Source organism: Coptis chinensis, chromosome 2 (assembly GCF_015680905.1).
Source record: "Coptis chinensis isolate HL-2020 chromosome 2, ASM1568090v1, whole genome shotgun sequence".
In the NCBI taxonomy this organism is placed as follows: Eukaryota; Viridiplantae; Streptophyta; class Magnoliopsida; order Ranunculales; family Ranunculaceae; genus Coptis; species Coptis chinensis.
Window position 1 is genome coordinate 69270829 of NC_141457.1, and position 14456 is coordinate 69285284.

Consider the following 14456-nt stretch of genomic DNA (forward strand, 5'->3'; position numbering starts at 1 on the left):
CTGGGGTTCGAGAGTTTATATTGTTCGCTAGAGGGAATGCTTTGAAAACTGGAGAAGACCTAGATAATATCTTATGCCCCTTGCAAACAAAGTAAGAACCTAAGGCCGAGTTGTGAAACCGTATGGGATCACCTAATAATTAAAGGGATGGATATGACATATGATACTTTCATCTGTCATGGGGAGAAACCAAATAAAGTCATACCAAATTTTGAAATGTCAGAAACATATAACTTGTGTAGAGCTGCTTATATGGAGAATGAGAGGAAATCAGTAATTGATGATGATCAAACCAATGATGAGTTTAAGAATTACATGGAAAATGTTGAATCACCTTTATATCTTGGTTGTACAACGTACACGAGATTATCAGCAGCAGTGGTTTTATACAAACTTAAAGCTATCAGTGGCTGGTCTAACAAGAGTTTTAATAGGCTATTGGACATATTGTGTGAAATGCTTCCAAATAACAATACACTACCAGATTCTCTATATTCGGTGAAAAGGTTACTAAAGGAGTTTGATTTAGAGGAGAGGAAAATCCATGCTTGTGTGAATGATTGTGTTCTTTTTAGGGGTGATCTAGAGCTTGCAAATACATGTCCAAAATGTGATTCTTCTCGATGGAAAGTAGATGACAGGACTGATAAGGTTTATAAGAAAGTTCCGAAAAAGGTGTTGAGGTATTTTCCTATAATTCCAAGGTTTAAGAGGATGTTTGGGTCGGTTGAGAAGGCTGAACTTTTGAGGTGGCATTTTAATAATAAAAGTAAAGATGGCTACATGCACCATCCGGTGGATTCCTTTGCGTGGGACAAAATCAATAAAAACTGGCTCTCTTTCTCAAATGATCCCCGAAATCTTAGACTTGCTTTGGCTGCTGATGGAATGAATCCTTACCGTGGTCTAAGTTCTAAGTATAGTATTTGGCCAGTAATGCTAGTGATATACAACTTACCACCGTGGTTATGCATGAAAAAGGAATACATGATGTTGGCATTATTAATACCAGGGGATAAGCAGCCGGGGGATGAAATAGACGTGTACTTACAACCACTTATAGATGACTTGCTTGAGTTGTGGAATAAAGGGGTTCAAGTTTATGATGCATTCACCAAAAGCTTTTTTAGTTTGAAGGCAGTTTTGATGTGGACTATAAGTGATTTTCCAGCTCTTGGAAATTTAATTTGGATGTACGAGTTAAGGGGAAAAAGCATGTCCTGTGTGGTATTACCAATGAAACCCATTCATCTTTGGTTGCCTTTTAGTAAAAAGTTTGCATACATGGGCAGTAGGAAATTTCTTCCCAAGAACCATCCTTATCGCAGAAAAAAAGTCGGTTTAACGGGAAGAAAGAACTTGGAGAAAAGCCAAGTATATTACCGGCACTAAAGTTTTTGCAGAGGTTGAGAACATTCAAAATGATTTTTGGGAAAGTCAGGGATAGGAATGAAAAGAAAGAAGAAGTGTGATGCATGTGGAAGAAGAGATCAATTTTCTTCGACTTGCCGTGATTGGGAGGTAATAACTATCTTCGATTTGTATATAGTCCATATGTTTTTTTTCCTAAGTTTGTAATAAATTTTCATTTTGCAGTGTGATAAAATAGTTCTTCATTCTGTTTTTCAGCATCTAGTTTTGTTACACAACTTGGATGTGATGCATATGGAAAAAAACGCGTGTGAAAGCATTGTCGGGACATTATTGAATGTGAAAGAAAAATCTAAAGATGGACTTCATTCTCGCCAAGATTTACAAGTAATGGGAATTAGGTGTGCATTGCATCCAAAAGATAATGGTAAAAGAACCTTTCTTCCTGCTGCACCTCATACTTTATCAAAGAAGGACAAAAATATCATGTTAAAGAGATTGACGGACTTAAAGTTGCCGGATGGTTATAGCTCAAACATTGGAAAAAGATGCGTTAAGATGGTGGAAGGCAAGATAATTGGTCTCAAGTCTCATGATTGCCATGTTCTAATGCAACAATTGTTGCCTGTATCTTTGAGAGGGCTTCTTCCAAGAGGTCCAAGAGACGCAATATTTCGATTTTGTGCTTTTTTCAACAAGTTATGTCAAAGAGTCATACATAGAGAAGAGATGGAAGCCCTTGAGGATGAAGTTGCTGAAACTTTGTGCATGTTAGAAAGGTTCTTTCCTCCTTCCTTCTTTGATATAATGGTGCACTTGACTATTCACTTAGCACGGGAAGCACGAGTGGGTGGGCCAGTTCATCTTCGTTGGATGTTTGCATTTGAGAGGTAATTACTTGGCTTTACTCAGATCAATTTTGTCAAAATAATAAAAAATTAACATTATAAGTTACATCTTACATATTTCTTTAGATACATGAAGATGCTTAAAGGTTACGTTAGGAATCCCCAAGACGTCCCGAAGGTTGCATAGCAGAAAACTATGTTGCAAATGAAGCTATGAGGTTTTGTAGTGAGCATATGAAGAAAGTAGCTGAAATGGATGTAAGAGAATCTCGACATGAAGAGTATAATGAAACGATACCTGAAGGACGCCCTACTTCTAAGGAGAGACCAGTTTCATTAACAGACGAGATGCTTGAGAGTGCACATCGTTATGTGCTATTTAACATGGCTGTAGTGGAACCATATGTAAAGTATGTATAACTAAATCTTGTCTATTATTTAATTTTTAACATCAAACACGTGCATGATTGTTTTTGAATTGACCAGATTGCACATAGATGAACTTAAGCATTTAGAGCCACGTCTCTCAAAGAATGAAAGCTTGTTGTGGGCAAGACATGTAGCAAGTTTTTCTAGTTGGTTGAGGCAAAAGGTCACAGATGAAGAGAAGAAAACCAAGATATCCAACTTATTGAAGTGGCTTGCTTATGGTCCTCGCAATCAAGCAATGTCATGCTCATGTTATATCATCAAGGGACAACGCTTCCATACCAAAGAGGGAGAGAAATCTACTCAAGATAGCGGCGTTTGCATCAATTCGAAAACATTGTGCCGATCTAGTTCAAAGGATACAAACCAAGTTTTTGAGACGGTTTCGTATTATGGTTATATAAAAGACATTATTTTGCTTGATTATCATACTTTTCGAATTCCTGTGTTTAATTGTTATTGGGCAAATGTTACCAGTGGTGTTAAAGTTGACGATGGGTTCACCTTGGTTAACCTTCACCAAGGACAAAGCCAACAGAAAGAGCCTTTCATACTAGCATCACAAGCTAACAAAGTCTTTTACTCTAGGGAAAGTGATTTATCTGCCTGGTATGTCCTATTGAAGGTTCCGCCGAAAGGTTTCATTGAGTTGGTGATGCATGAGAACATTGTTGACATTTTCCCACAAGCACAAGATGTTTCTAGCCGTAACTGGAATGTCAATAATGATGATGATGAGACTTATGTGAGAAAGGATTGTGAAGGCGTATGGGTATAATAGTATATGCATGTAATTGGTGGTCGATTTAGTTTTGTTCGAGAAATGTAATAGAATATTATGTCTCGACTTTTTTTGTTGGAATTTCTTATATGCTATTTTGTATTATTGACAAGTATGTTTGATGAATTTATATTTTGTTTGATGAACTTTGTGTCACTTTGTGTATGTATTATATATATTAAAGGTTGTTGATTGAACTTTATATAATGACTTCTCTGCCTCGGTCACATATTAGACATCATGGGTAAATCTCATTACCAGATCGCGAATGGGGCTCATGGCAATGAGGAGGAAGAGAACAAGAAGAAAATGAAGAAAGGTAAGAATATTGATGATAGAGACCCTGAACCACTGTCATTCAGACGGTGGTGTACACATTTCAAATCCTCGCAATGATGTCTTTACTTCAGGTATACATGCATCCTTATATCTAATTATAACTTATTAGGAAGTATGTGGTCTCTGCCTTCAGACCTCTTCCAAGCAGGTTGGTCTGTTACCCACTTGTAAGACCAGGTTCTCCATTTTAATTACAAAAAACTAGATGCAAACCTTCAGGTGCAGCACGTATTGAGTACTCAACTCTCAATTGCTATCATAAATCGATTAATGGCCAACACTAAAATTTGGAAACTAGAGATGGGTTATGTATGCTTCAGTAAATGCAAAGAGGATGGCACATGAGAAAGTTTTAAGCTGAAAAGAATAATGAAGAAACGAAAGACGACACATTACGTATGATCCTAGAGTTGTATCATGATACTATGCATCACATTCAATTAATAACTCGCATGGACAAGTTTAAATCACAATAGCAAGAATACAAGTTTTAACATGTCGGGCTTTTCATCGCGGTTTGATGCGCACTGAATATTAGACCAACCGAAAGAATATCTAATCATCGATTAAATGATGAGACTCACCAAGGTGACTCTTTCAAAAGCGGGCTGAACCCATCTACAAAAGGATTAACAAAGAATTCAACCAAAAGGGGCCTGCCAGATGCAATGTCATACCAAATTTGAAAAAAGCAAACGGTTGAATCCTCGCAATGATGTCTTTATTCAGGTATACATGCATCCTTATATCGATTTGTCCTCACTATTGATTTCATGTTAAGTTTTTCATCTTGTGTTTGATGCGCACTGAGAATATTAGACCAACCGAAAGAATATCTAATCATCGATTAAATGATGAGACTCACCAAGGTGACTCTTTCGAAAGCGGGTTGAACCCATCTACAAAAGGATTAACAAAGAATTCAACCAAAAGGGGGCCTGCTGTATGCAATGTCATACCAACTGAAAAAAGCAAACGGTTGAAAGTCACATACAACGAAAGGGGTCAACCTATACATGAAGAGTCTAAGAAGCTTGTGTCTTTCTTGGGAGCTCAAGTACGGCTGATGGTTGATATAAATATTGACAATTGGAAGAAAGTTTCAAATGAAACGAAAGATTCATTGTGGACAGTAACAAAGGTATTATTTAATGCAATATTGCTAAATTTTGTTTAATGTTACATGGTTATTATCAGTCCTTAAAATTTACTGTACTTTTTTTTATTTTGTTTTGTAGCAAAAGTTTGTCGTTCCTGAAAGTGCAAGACATATTACCATGAGAGAGTTGGGCTACTTGTGGAGATCGTCAAAGTCCAGATTCTCAAGGATAATAGCATCATGTGCAAATGAAGAGGAAAGAATGGAAAAAAGGCCTAAGAATATTAAGCTCGAATGGTGGAAAACTTTTGTGAGAAAAAGGCTCTCCAAAGAATTTCAAGTATGTATAGTTTATTGTTCTTAATAGTTTTGTTCATAATATTTTAAACTTAAGAGGGAGTACTGTTTTTTTCCCTAGGCGATAAGTATGAAGTTCAAGAAGATGAGAGCAAAACAAAATCTTCCACACACATGTAGTCGAAAGGGATATGCTAGATTGGAGGCTGAAATGGTAAGATCATTCAATTATGATTATGTCATTTCTAAGAGAATAATTAGCTTAACATGTCTAGTTCACTGTCTAACTTGTTTAAAATTATATGTAGAAAGAAGAGAGTTCCAACCCATCCTCTGTATCGAGAGCTGATGTGTGGGAGAAAGCACATACTAAGAAGAATGGTGAACCCGCCAATGATGCAGTTGCTGCGAAAGTGGTAAAATAATACCGTGTAAATATACTTGAATTTTTCTATTGTTTCATTTATTTAGTTATTGATGGTAAGCCAAATATGGATGTTCAGGAAAAGATACAAGAATTTAGAGAAACCCAAGTAGAGTCATCTTCCTTATCTCTCCAAGACGATGCTATTTCTCAGCTGTTTGGACCTGAACGTCGTGGCCGAGTGAGAGGATATGGGTTTGGTGTATGTCCATCGATGTTAGGACTTATTGCTCAAAACAACGAAACAGTGGCCCAACTGCAAGAAGTAGTTTCTGTTTTAAACGAGAAGGTTGCTAGCATGGAAACTTTGAGACAGGACATGCAACACCATATAATTGAAAAGAGGGAAATGCAAGAACAAATGAAAAACATGCAACAAGTAATGACTCAGCTTATGCAAAGTCAGGCAAGTGTGTAAAGTAGTTTGGTTCCAGTTATGTTTCTCGGTTTTAGATATTTGTCACATTATTACTGATTTACAATTAAAACAGGGCATTTCATCATTTGTCCATGCTAATAAATCTCCACCCCAGGTATACAACCTTCACTGATGTAGTTAAGTTTGATTTATATTTGAAACTGGTTTGATTGTCTACTTATACGAACTTTTTGTGTATAATTGCATTTTTTCTTGCTCTTGTTTTATGATAGCCATCTTTTGAAGGTATTGAGTGCAAGTTGTTCAGGATGGATAAAGAGGATATAGTTGCTGAAGGAACATGGCTAACAAATGATCCGAATGCAATCTGCAGCGGTGTCAAACTTGGGCCAGGTGCTTGCAAGGTTTGGGTAACTAATGCGCTTGAACCTAGTGCAAAAGTTTGGAAACCATCCAATGGATTACGAACGATGGAGCAGGCTGTGACAAGATCGATAGCATGGCCCAGTGATCATATTATTAAAATGGGTATGCTTCATTTCTTTTTTTTTTTGGACATGACAATGACGATGACGATGACGATCATCATCACTGAACTGGCTCTTCTCACCAGAAATTATTTTGGTCATCTGAGACTTTGTCTGCTATAGGCTGTAGTTCTAAACAACAATGTTTTTGTTTGCTTTTAGTTGGGTTTTGTGGTTATCACTGCTTGTCTTTTTCTGTTAATAACATGATTGATTTATTTTGCATTCATTTTGCTATATCTAATGTTATATCTGAATAAGGTTAGTACTCAAACTATTGAGATTGGATATTAAGTAAGAACTTTAGATTCGCACCCAAATCAAGGACATCAGCCTACTTAAGTATGAGGAACTCACTTTTTGCAGTTTTTCTAATAAATACAACAACAAACAGTAGAATATGGAAATCTTTACACAAGTTACGGAATGTGAAGATACTCAAGGAGGTTTCATGCCCTGATTCAGCGGTATGAAACATTTTAAATTAATCTCACTTTTGTATGGGCATTGCACTAGTATTTATAGTATATGGTGTTCCTGTCACTGTTGATTTATATCTCAGATTTGTTTTGCATTTGTTTTGCTAAGTCATTTTGACTTTTCCATAGAGTAATAAAATTAAGCTATGTAAAAGATGGTTCCTATGATGTTCTTATCTATCTTGCAGATCGAGGGTACTTGTAATCTCTGTTCGCATATTGATGACATGCATGCTGAAACTTTGGGTGGGAGATTGTCCATACTGAATGAATCTCAAGCTGCTGCTGTGCGTGGTTGTATATTGTCAGCTCGTGTCGTGAAGCTGATGAGAGAAGCCTATGGCTTGGATTATAGGAATAATGCCTCACTTTGTTCTTTTTGGGGATCTACTCTTATTTGGCAACGATATGTGCTAGAACTATAGGCTGACCTCTGTGGAGCTTGTTGCATTTGAAAGTCAGATTTTTGTTGTTGTTATTGTTGTTGTTATGATTGTAGGATATATACATATGAGTGTATAACCATATATTATGGTTTTAGTGATTAATACAATTAGAATTTGAGTTTAAGTTGTCTTTGCAAATATTTGAATTCCAATATTTGTAGTAAAGAGGGTAATTCAGAAGCCACTGCAGGACAAAAAAAAAAAAACCAAATAACAAGTCAGTGATAGCGTGCAGTGGAGTCATCTTATTAATGGCTTGCACTTTAGGCTATAAGTGGTTCAGCAGCCATAGCTTGTCAGGGATGCTATGTTTGACTTGGCAGCAAAGATAGCAGGAGCTTCAATAGCTTGCACCACAACGCTATTATAGATCTTTCATAACTTTCTTTGGAAGCTATCGTTGCTATATTTTGTTGTTGTGATAGCAAGCATATAAACGTTAAGTTTGTCAGGGAAAACAGACGATTTCCATAATGGTAAACAGATGAAGTGAATGGACTAACCTGTTTCCTCAAGTGTGGAAGGATATTAAACCCATGCTCCTAAGGGCATTATAAGCAAATTCATTAACGGTGTTGTAAAGAGCAAAGAAACACAACTTCATATAATCTGGAAGTTGTTCCACTGCATTAATATCCCATCTGCATATTGAGTTGAACACGTACGTGTTTTAGAAATTTCAAGTAAATTTCCAACAGAAAGAGAACATTGAACAAAAAAGAACATTGTTCCGAACCTTTCAACTGCATCAGTAAAGAGTTTGGCTTCATCATATGTGGCATAAACGTCATAGACATCGTCAATTATGGTTACCAGAGCAATGACTTTCGTAATTACTTGTCTACAATAACTGTATTGTGGTTCGTCAGTCATTCCGACAGACCATAAGAAGGATTCTGCCAACCTATCTCTTGAGAAGGGCAAGTTCATTACTATGTCTAACTTTTTCCACCACCTACAATAGTAACGACAGAGGAAACATTATAACACGTAGAAGGTTACTGCTCAATAGTACACGCCGTGTCTTCTTGACTTCTTGTGATAGCTCCTTAAATTGTAACTAATGAAGGGTCTTAACTCTTACCTTGACGTTTCCATGAGATCTTTCTGATAAGTAGCTTGAATCATATTGTAGTCCAACTTCGCAAGTTCAAGCAACGTTGAATTCACGTCCTTTCTTCTTGAGTAGGCATCAATATACCATCTAGCCTCTAACCTTGTAATCCGATGATGCAATGGCAAGTCCAAAGCATGAGTTACTAGTTCCGCAAGGTCCGCGTTTCCCTTAACATCCAATAAATGCCTACGGGCAAAGGCGTTGGCCTCGTCAAGTATGTCTTCTCCTTCTAAGCCCAGATAAGAAGCCTCAAACAATCTAACCATACCCTTGACATCCTGGCCGAGACTCTCCTTGAAACTGTTTTGACGGTCCCTAAATATGCTGAAGACATCTGTTTCACCAATTTACAAAAAAGAAAAAGAGAAGCAATTAAAACTAAAAACAGAGGTACATAACAGATGATGATGAGCAATGAAGATTAAAACCTGAGCCAAAGGAGTTGGTCGTACCTTGAGAGACCTTGAACCCGTGTTGTCTAAGGAGCCTAAAGTACAGAGTTGTAGTTTCAAGACTCTCTTCCATTTTTAGATTCTTTTCGATCAGAAATCCCAAGGCTATTCGGATCTTCTTTTCGAAAATATATCCTAACCCCAACCTCTGTATGTCATCTATCAGCACAAGCAACGCGAAAGGGCTGCTAGCATCTCGCGCATGGTCCAGTATGTGTGTCACCTCATCTTTTAGAATGTTGGCCCTCATTCTCCTCAACACATACACTTCGGCCTGTACAAGACTTGAAAATTAGTTATTTCTTTCTTTCTTCGTGTAAGGACATTTAATTTATTTCATAAAAAGCATTCGATCTGTTATCTGTAAAATGGCGTTGAAGTTCATCTTTTAACAATTGGACAGGAAAAGAACCATGCATGCATGGTGCCTGCTTTGTCACCGAAAAGAACTATACACTAAACGTGATCATGATCACAGGCCTAGTACAACAGAGGGAAGTTATTGTAATTATGCACCAGAATGATCTATTCCGATTTAAGCAAAGAATTCTAGCTATATATAGGAAGTTTTAGAGTTGTAATGATGACCGTGTAATCATTTTTCAAAGTCAACCGCAGGTCAAATAGTGATGGGGCCGGTCTAGGGATTACATATCCAGTGGTCCCCGACAGGCGGGGTGGGGCGGGGCAGGTTGAAGTGTCATGTCTTAAGATCGCCATCCGTTTCCAAGACATGACACGGGGTGGGTTTTAAGGTCATCCAGGTCGAGTGGAAATTAACATTTTAACCCAATTTCACCCAAAAAACTTTCTAATTTCGCGAAATAATATATTTCCAATTCACAACATCTGAAAAAAAAATGGAATCAATCAATAAAAAATAAACAAATATAAAAAAACTTGAACTTGAACCCAAAACCATATCTGCAAATTTGAAACTTATTTATCGTGATTTACCATTTGTAAATTGATTATTTTTCATAGCATGATAAAATGAAGATGGGAGTGAGGATCTATGGTACAAAACAATAAAATATAAACTAAAAGAATCTGAAATTAATACAAGGATGAATGATTCATCTTCTCCAAAATTCGAAAGTTGAATTTGAACTTTTGATATTTACCAAATGTTCAAACTTGAATATTATAAATTGATGTTGAACTCATAAGTTTGTGTTTATATTTCCCAAATATAAACAAAATACAAAAATATTAGATTTAGAGTCTTGAAATTGTGCGGGTCAACGGGGTTGGGTCAACGGCTTTTGACACGGTGCGGGTCAGGCGGTTTGACGGGACGGATTTGAGTATAGAATCTACACCCATAGCCCGACTGCGTAAAAACGGTGGTGGGGCAGACCGGGTCTGTTTTCAGGTCGGTACGGGTTTGGGTGGCGGGTGAAGACCGGGTACCCAACCGGATGATGGGTCAACGATTTTTTTTTACTCTCCTAATGCTCCCATATGCTGTCTTTATAATTTGCAGATCGCCTCTCAGTTTGAGCAACGACGCCATTCTGGGTAGTAGCTAGACACTTGCGTGGAGAAGTTGTGAATTCAACATTACGAGATTTTTGTGATGGGACTTGCTTTGGAAAGGGAGTGGAGGAGGAAATCTTAGTTGACAAGAAGTTGAGGTGGAGGAGAGCCATTTTCAGAGTTACTCTTGCCAAATTATGCTTGTAATTGAAGTACAACAACCTCGTGCCGGTCCAACTTTATAGGCAAAAGAGACAACTAGTCTTTCATTTGGCCTGCTTTTGTATATTTAGGGTGTGTTTGTTAAATTTTAACTCATGGAAAGGAAAGAAAATAAAATGGGTGGTCCACTATGAAATAGAATGGAATGGAATGGAAATGAAATAATTTTAAATGGTATGTGTTTGGTAAACTGGGGAAAGAAAAGTAAAAAGTGGAGAAAGGAATAATCGGGAATAATTGTATTGTTGGGTGATGGGTGTGTTAGTAGTAAGTCCTTAGCTATCTATTTCCTTTCCTTTTCTTTCCACAAAATTTTTAGGGGTTAGCTAAGGACACAAAACCTTTTCCATTTCCATGATTTTGTTTCCATATGGAAAATCTCATTTTCTTTCCATTGGTAAACAAACGCCTTAAAAACTATGGAAAAGGTGGACCACTCTTATTTCCTTTTCCTTTCCATAGTGTTTCCATCATAACAAACACACTCTTAATAAGAGAGATATTTACTATTTGATAAAAAAAAAACAAATTCAATAATATATATATATATATATATATATATATATATATATATATATATATATATATATACTAGTAAACGGGTACGTGCGTTGCACGTTCTAGAAAAGAAAATTGGGGTGAAAAAAATCAAAAGAATGAACGCATGTAAATTAGAATAGTAACATATTACATTTGTTTGAATGGATATATTATGTAATATGTTTTAGATTAATACAGGTCGAGGTCTTACAAAAAACTTCAATAAGAAAAGAGCACTTCAGTACGCTAGTTGTGTTCTTTGTCCGATTTGTTTTTTGCTGCTCTTCCATGGTGCAAATAAATATATTCAAAGAGGTATTTAACCGCCTATAATTTAGTCAATATGAGTGCATATGCCACAAACCAATTTACCAAAAATATAGGTATTATGTTGATGAAGTTAACCTTTGTGTTGCTGGTTGTGTAATTATCTTGTCGAGTATTTATATGTGATTGAGGAACATTGTTGGATTCATATGAATATACTATCTGTAAGATATAAGAATATTATATCATGGTGTGCAACATAATTGTTATTCTACACTGGAGAATAAAATATCTCAAAAAAAAAATGCAAGAAGAATAACTTTTTTTTTTATTTTTTTTTATTTTATCATTGTCTTTAGAATGATCTAGTGAATCCATCAACTTTTTTTTTTTTTTTTTTTTTTTTTAAAATATAAGCAGGTAGGTTGGACAGAGAAAAAAATTGTAGCTAGCTAACAAAAGCAATTTATTTATTTATTTAGAAACGATCACATTGAGAAACAATTAGGAAAATACATTGTACATTGTAAATATTTGTTCTATATATAGATCTATTAAGGCGGATATAATATGTGGATTGAATTGAATTTGTAAATAAATGTTTTCCGGAAGATGGCTATGTGGCAAGATTACTATTTAAAAGCTTTAAATATAATATATTTTGGTCTGTTTAAATAAGCATGTAGTTTGGACAGATAAAGATGTTGTAGCTAGGTAACAAATACCATTTTTTTTTTTTTTAAAATGATCACATTGAGAAACAATTAGAAAAAAAATACATTGGCCTCTATTGATAGTTGTTCTATATATGGACCAAAATATCGCCGATATATATCGGTATTTTGGTACACCGATATCGATATTTTCGACATATATCCACCGAATATAGAACCCTTTTTTTCCTGATATATATCAGAATTTCCTATATAAAACTTTATATCGCCGATATAATCGATATATCCGATATTTACAATATATATCGGTTGACTTTTTGACCATTTTTTAATATAAATCCGATATTTTCAATATATTTCCGATATTTCCGATATTTCCGACATTTTAAATAATTTGGACTGGTCACCAAAAAAATAGATATATCCGATATATATCGGTTTTTGGGTATACCGATATATTCATCGATATCGATATTTTGGGCCTTGGTTCTATAGAGCTATTAAGTCGGATATAATGTGTGGAGTGAATTAAATGTGTAAGTACAAGTTTTCTGGAAAATGTCTATGTAGTACAAACAAATTATGGAATATATTACAATATGTGGAGTGAATTGAGTGAATTGAATGCTCTGCACGGTTGACAAACAAATTTATTACAGAGTATACAAATATTATGAAATTTATTGCTGGTTGGGATTTTTTGAACAAAATGAATTGCATCATAAGCTTTAACATGCCTTCTGATATTGACAGGGAGATTTATGAGGCCTGGAATATAAATATCGGAGACTCCACTTATTGGTTTGACTTTGAAGTACAGAGTGCAAAAGCGCCTGAAGATCATGCATGATTTTGTTCATAAATAATATTGACTAAAACAGACAGACAGTTGCAGGATCAGCTGAGCCGTGTTCTTTGACAAAGACTTCCAAAACTCCACCAACTCGGACATAATCTGATTTTTGTATGGTAAGGCGGTAGGCCAGTAGGGAAAGGGAATTGCACTCATCATGGGGAGAGATCCTAAGCTCCCATTGACTTCTATTCCAAAAAGCATAGGTAAGCAACTTCACTCAGGTTAAAGATTACAAAGAGAATCACAATAGAAACGAGGTGACACTTCACCTAATGATTGACATATTCACTACTTCACCTAACTGAGTTTTCCATTTCCAACATGAACTCCTTATCGAATGAAAATCTGTATATTTGTTGCTCCATCATTAAACAGTGTTGATAACTTAAGGCAATATATTTTGATATATTCAACAGAATAGTAATAGACTACGAGCTGCATCCCCCAAACTTGAAATAATATATATATGTAGCCCAAGTACTCAGAAGAAGTGGCAATAATGTGAAGAAACAATGCATGCACATGCAGAACATACATAGACAAAGAAATTGTAATCCGAAAAATGCATAGGCAGAACAAATACAAACCAATGCATTTATTATGTATCTACTCCAAAAATACAAAAACCTAAACAAATTGTATTTTGAAATGAAAGATACTTTGTATTACAAAAAGCATGACCCTTGGAGTCTGTAAACAAAAGCTTAAAAAGAGCAACAAAGAACATCACCAAAATGAGCAACTAATAGAACCCAATATTTTTCATGCTCATTAATAAACATCCTTAGAAACCAAAGACAGTGGGCTTTAGTAAAACCTTAAGAAGGTGCTGCAGAAGAAATCATCCCAGTCTTCCTAGCATAAGCAAAAATCCCACCAGCATCAATAATAGACCCTGCATCTCCGATGGGCTTCAACTTATATTCCTTTCCAATAGTATGATTAATTAGAAGGTTCTCCGCAAGCTCAACAGTAACAACATCACCAATAAAACACTCATCACACAACCTCCCCTCTTATTCCAATGGGTAGACTTCACCAGTCGCAACTGAATTCCTAAAAAATATCCTTGCATAAGACTCCTCCACAACCGCCTTGACCCCTGCAGCACCAAGTGCAACAGGGGCATGTTCCCTCGATGACCCACAACCAAAATTTTCTCCTCCAATTTAGATTGGACTTCACCTGTTTCAATGAATCGAGTTTCATAAGTAGAGGGAAGACCAATGAGGGCATGAGATCCAAGCTTGCGACATGCGATGGTTCTTACGGGTGCTTATTTGAAGTTAATGCTGGATTAAAAACTGAAGCTGAAGTAGTCGCCATTGATTGATCGCTTCAGACAACGAATGAACTTTTCTTTCACTGTCTGCAAACCTTTTGAAAAAAGTCAGTATAAGAAAATGCTATGTTAGCTTCGTTTAGACAAA

General features: G+C 36.0%; 4 protein-coding genes across 4 annotated transcripts; 3 read left to right on the forward strand and 1 right to left on the reverse strand.

Annotated features, from left to right (window-relative positions):
• Window positions 1–147: 147 nt before the first annotated feature.
• On the forward strand, window positions 148–2406 carry LOC147517441 (uncharacterized). Its single transcript, XM_086593590.1, has 4 exons — window positions 148–1227; window positions 1329–1466; window positions 1597–2261; window positions 2346–2406. The coding sequence occupies exons 1-4, from the start codon at window positions 148–150 to the stop codon at window positions 2404–2406; spliced, it is 1944 nt and encodes a 647-aa protein (XP_086449716.1).
• Window positions 1605–3453, forward strand: LOC147517442 (uncharacterized). Its single transcript, XM_086594682.1, has 3 exons — window positions 1605–2261; window positions 2346–2629; window positions 2706–3453. Exons 2-3 carry the CDS (start codon window positions 2433–2435, stop codon window positions 3424–3426), a joined length of 918 nt encoding a protein of 305 aa, XP_086450808.1. The 5' UTR covers window positions 1605–2261; window positions 2346–2432; the 3' UTR covers window positions 3427–3453.
• Window positions 3454–4567: 1114 nt separating this feature from the next.
• Window positions 4568–7543, forward strand: LOC147517443 (uncharacterized). The gene is made up of 9 exons (XM_086593591.1): window positions 4568–4909; window positions 5007–5207; window positions 5286–5378; window positions 5473–5580; window positions 5668–5994; window positions 6080–6121; window positions 6240–6495; window positions 6861–6961; window positions 7162–7543. The coding sequence occupies exons 1-9, from the start codon at window positions 4568–4570 to the stop codon at window positions 7396–7398; spliced, it is 1707 nt and encodes a 568-aa protein (XP_086449717.1). The 3' UTR covers window positions 7399–7543.
• Window positions 7544–7879: 336 nt separating this feature from the next.
• On the reverse strand, window positions 7880–9495 carry LOC147517444 (isoprene synthase, chloroplastic-like). The gene is made up of 4 exons (XM_086589634.1): window positions 8989–9495; window positions 8504–8870; window positions 8156–8374; window positions 7880–8060 (listed from the first exon to the last, which is right to left on the reverse strand). Exons 1-4 carry the CDS (start codon window positions 9236–9238, stop codon window positions 7931–7933), a joined length of 966 nt encoding a protein of 321 aa, XP_086445760.1. The 5' UTR covers window positions 9239–9495; the 3' UTR covers window positions 7880–7930.
• Window positions 9496–14456: the final 4961 nt, after the last annotated feature.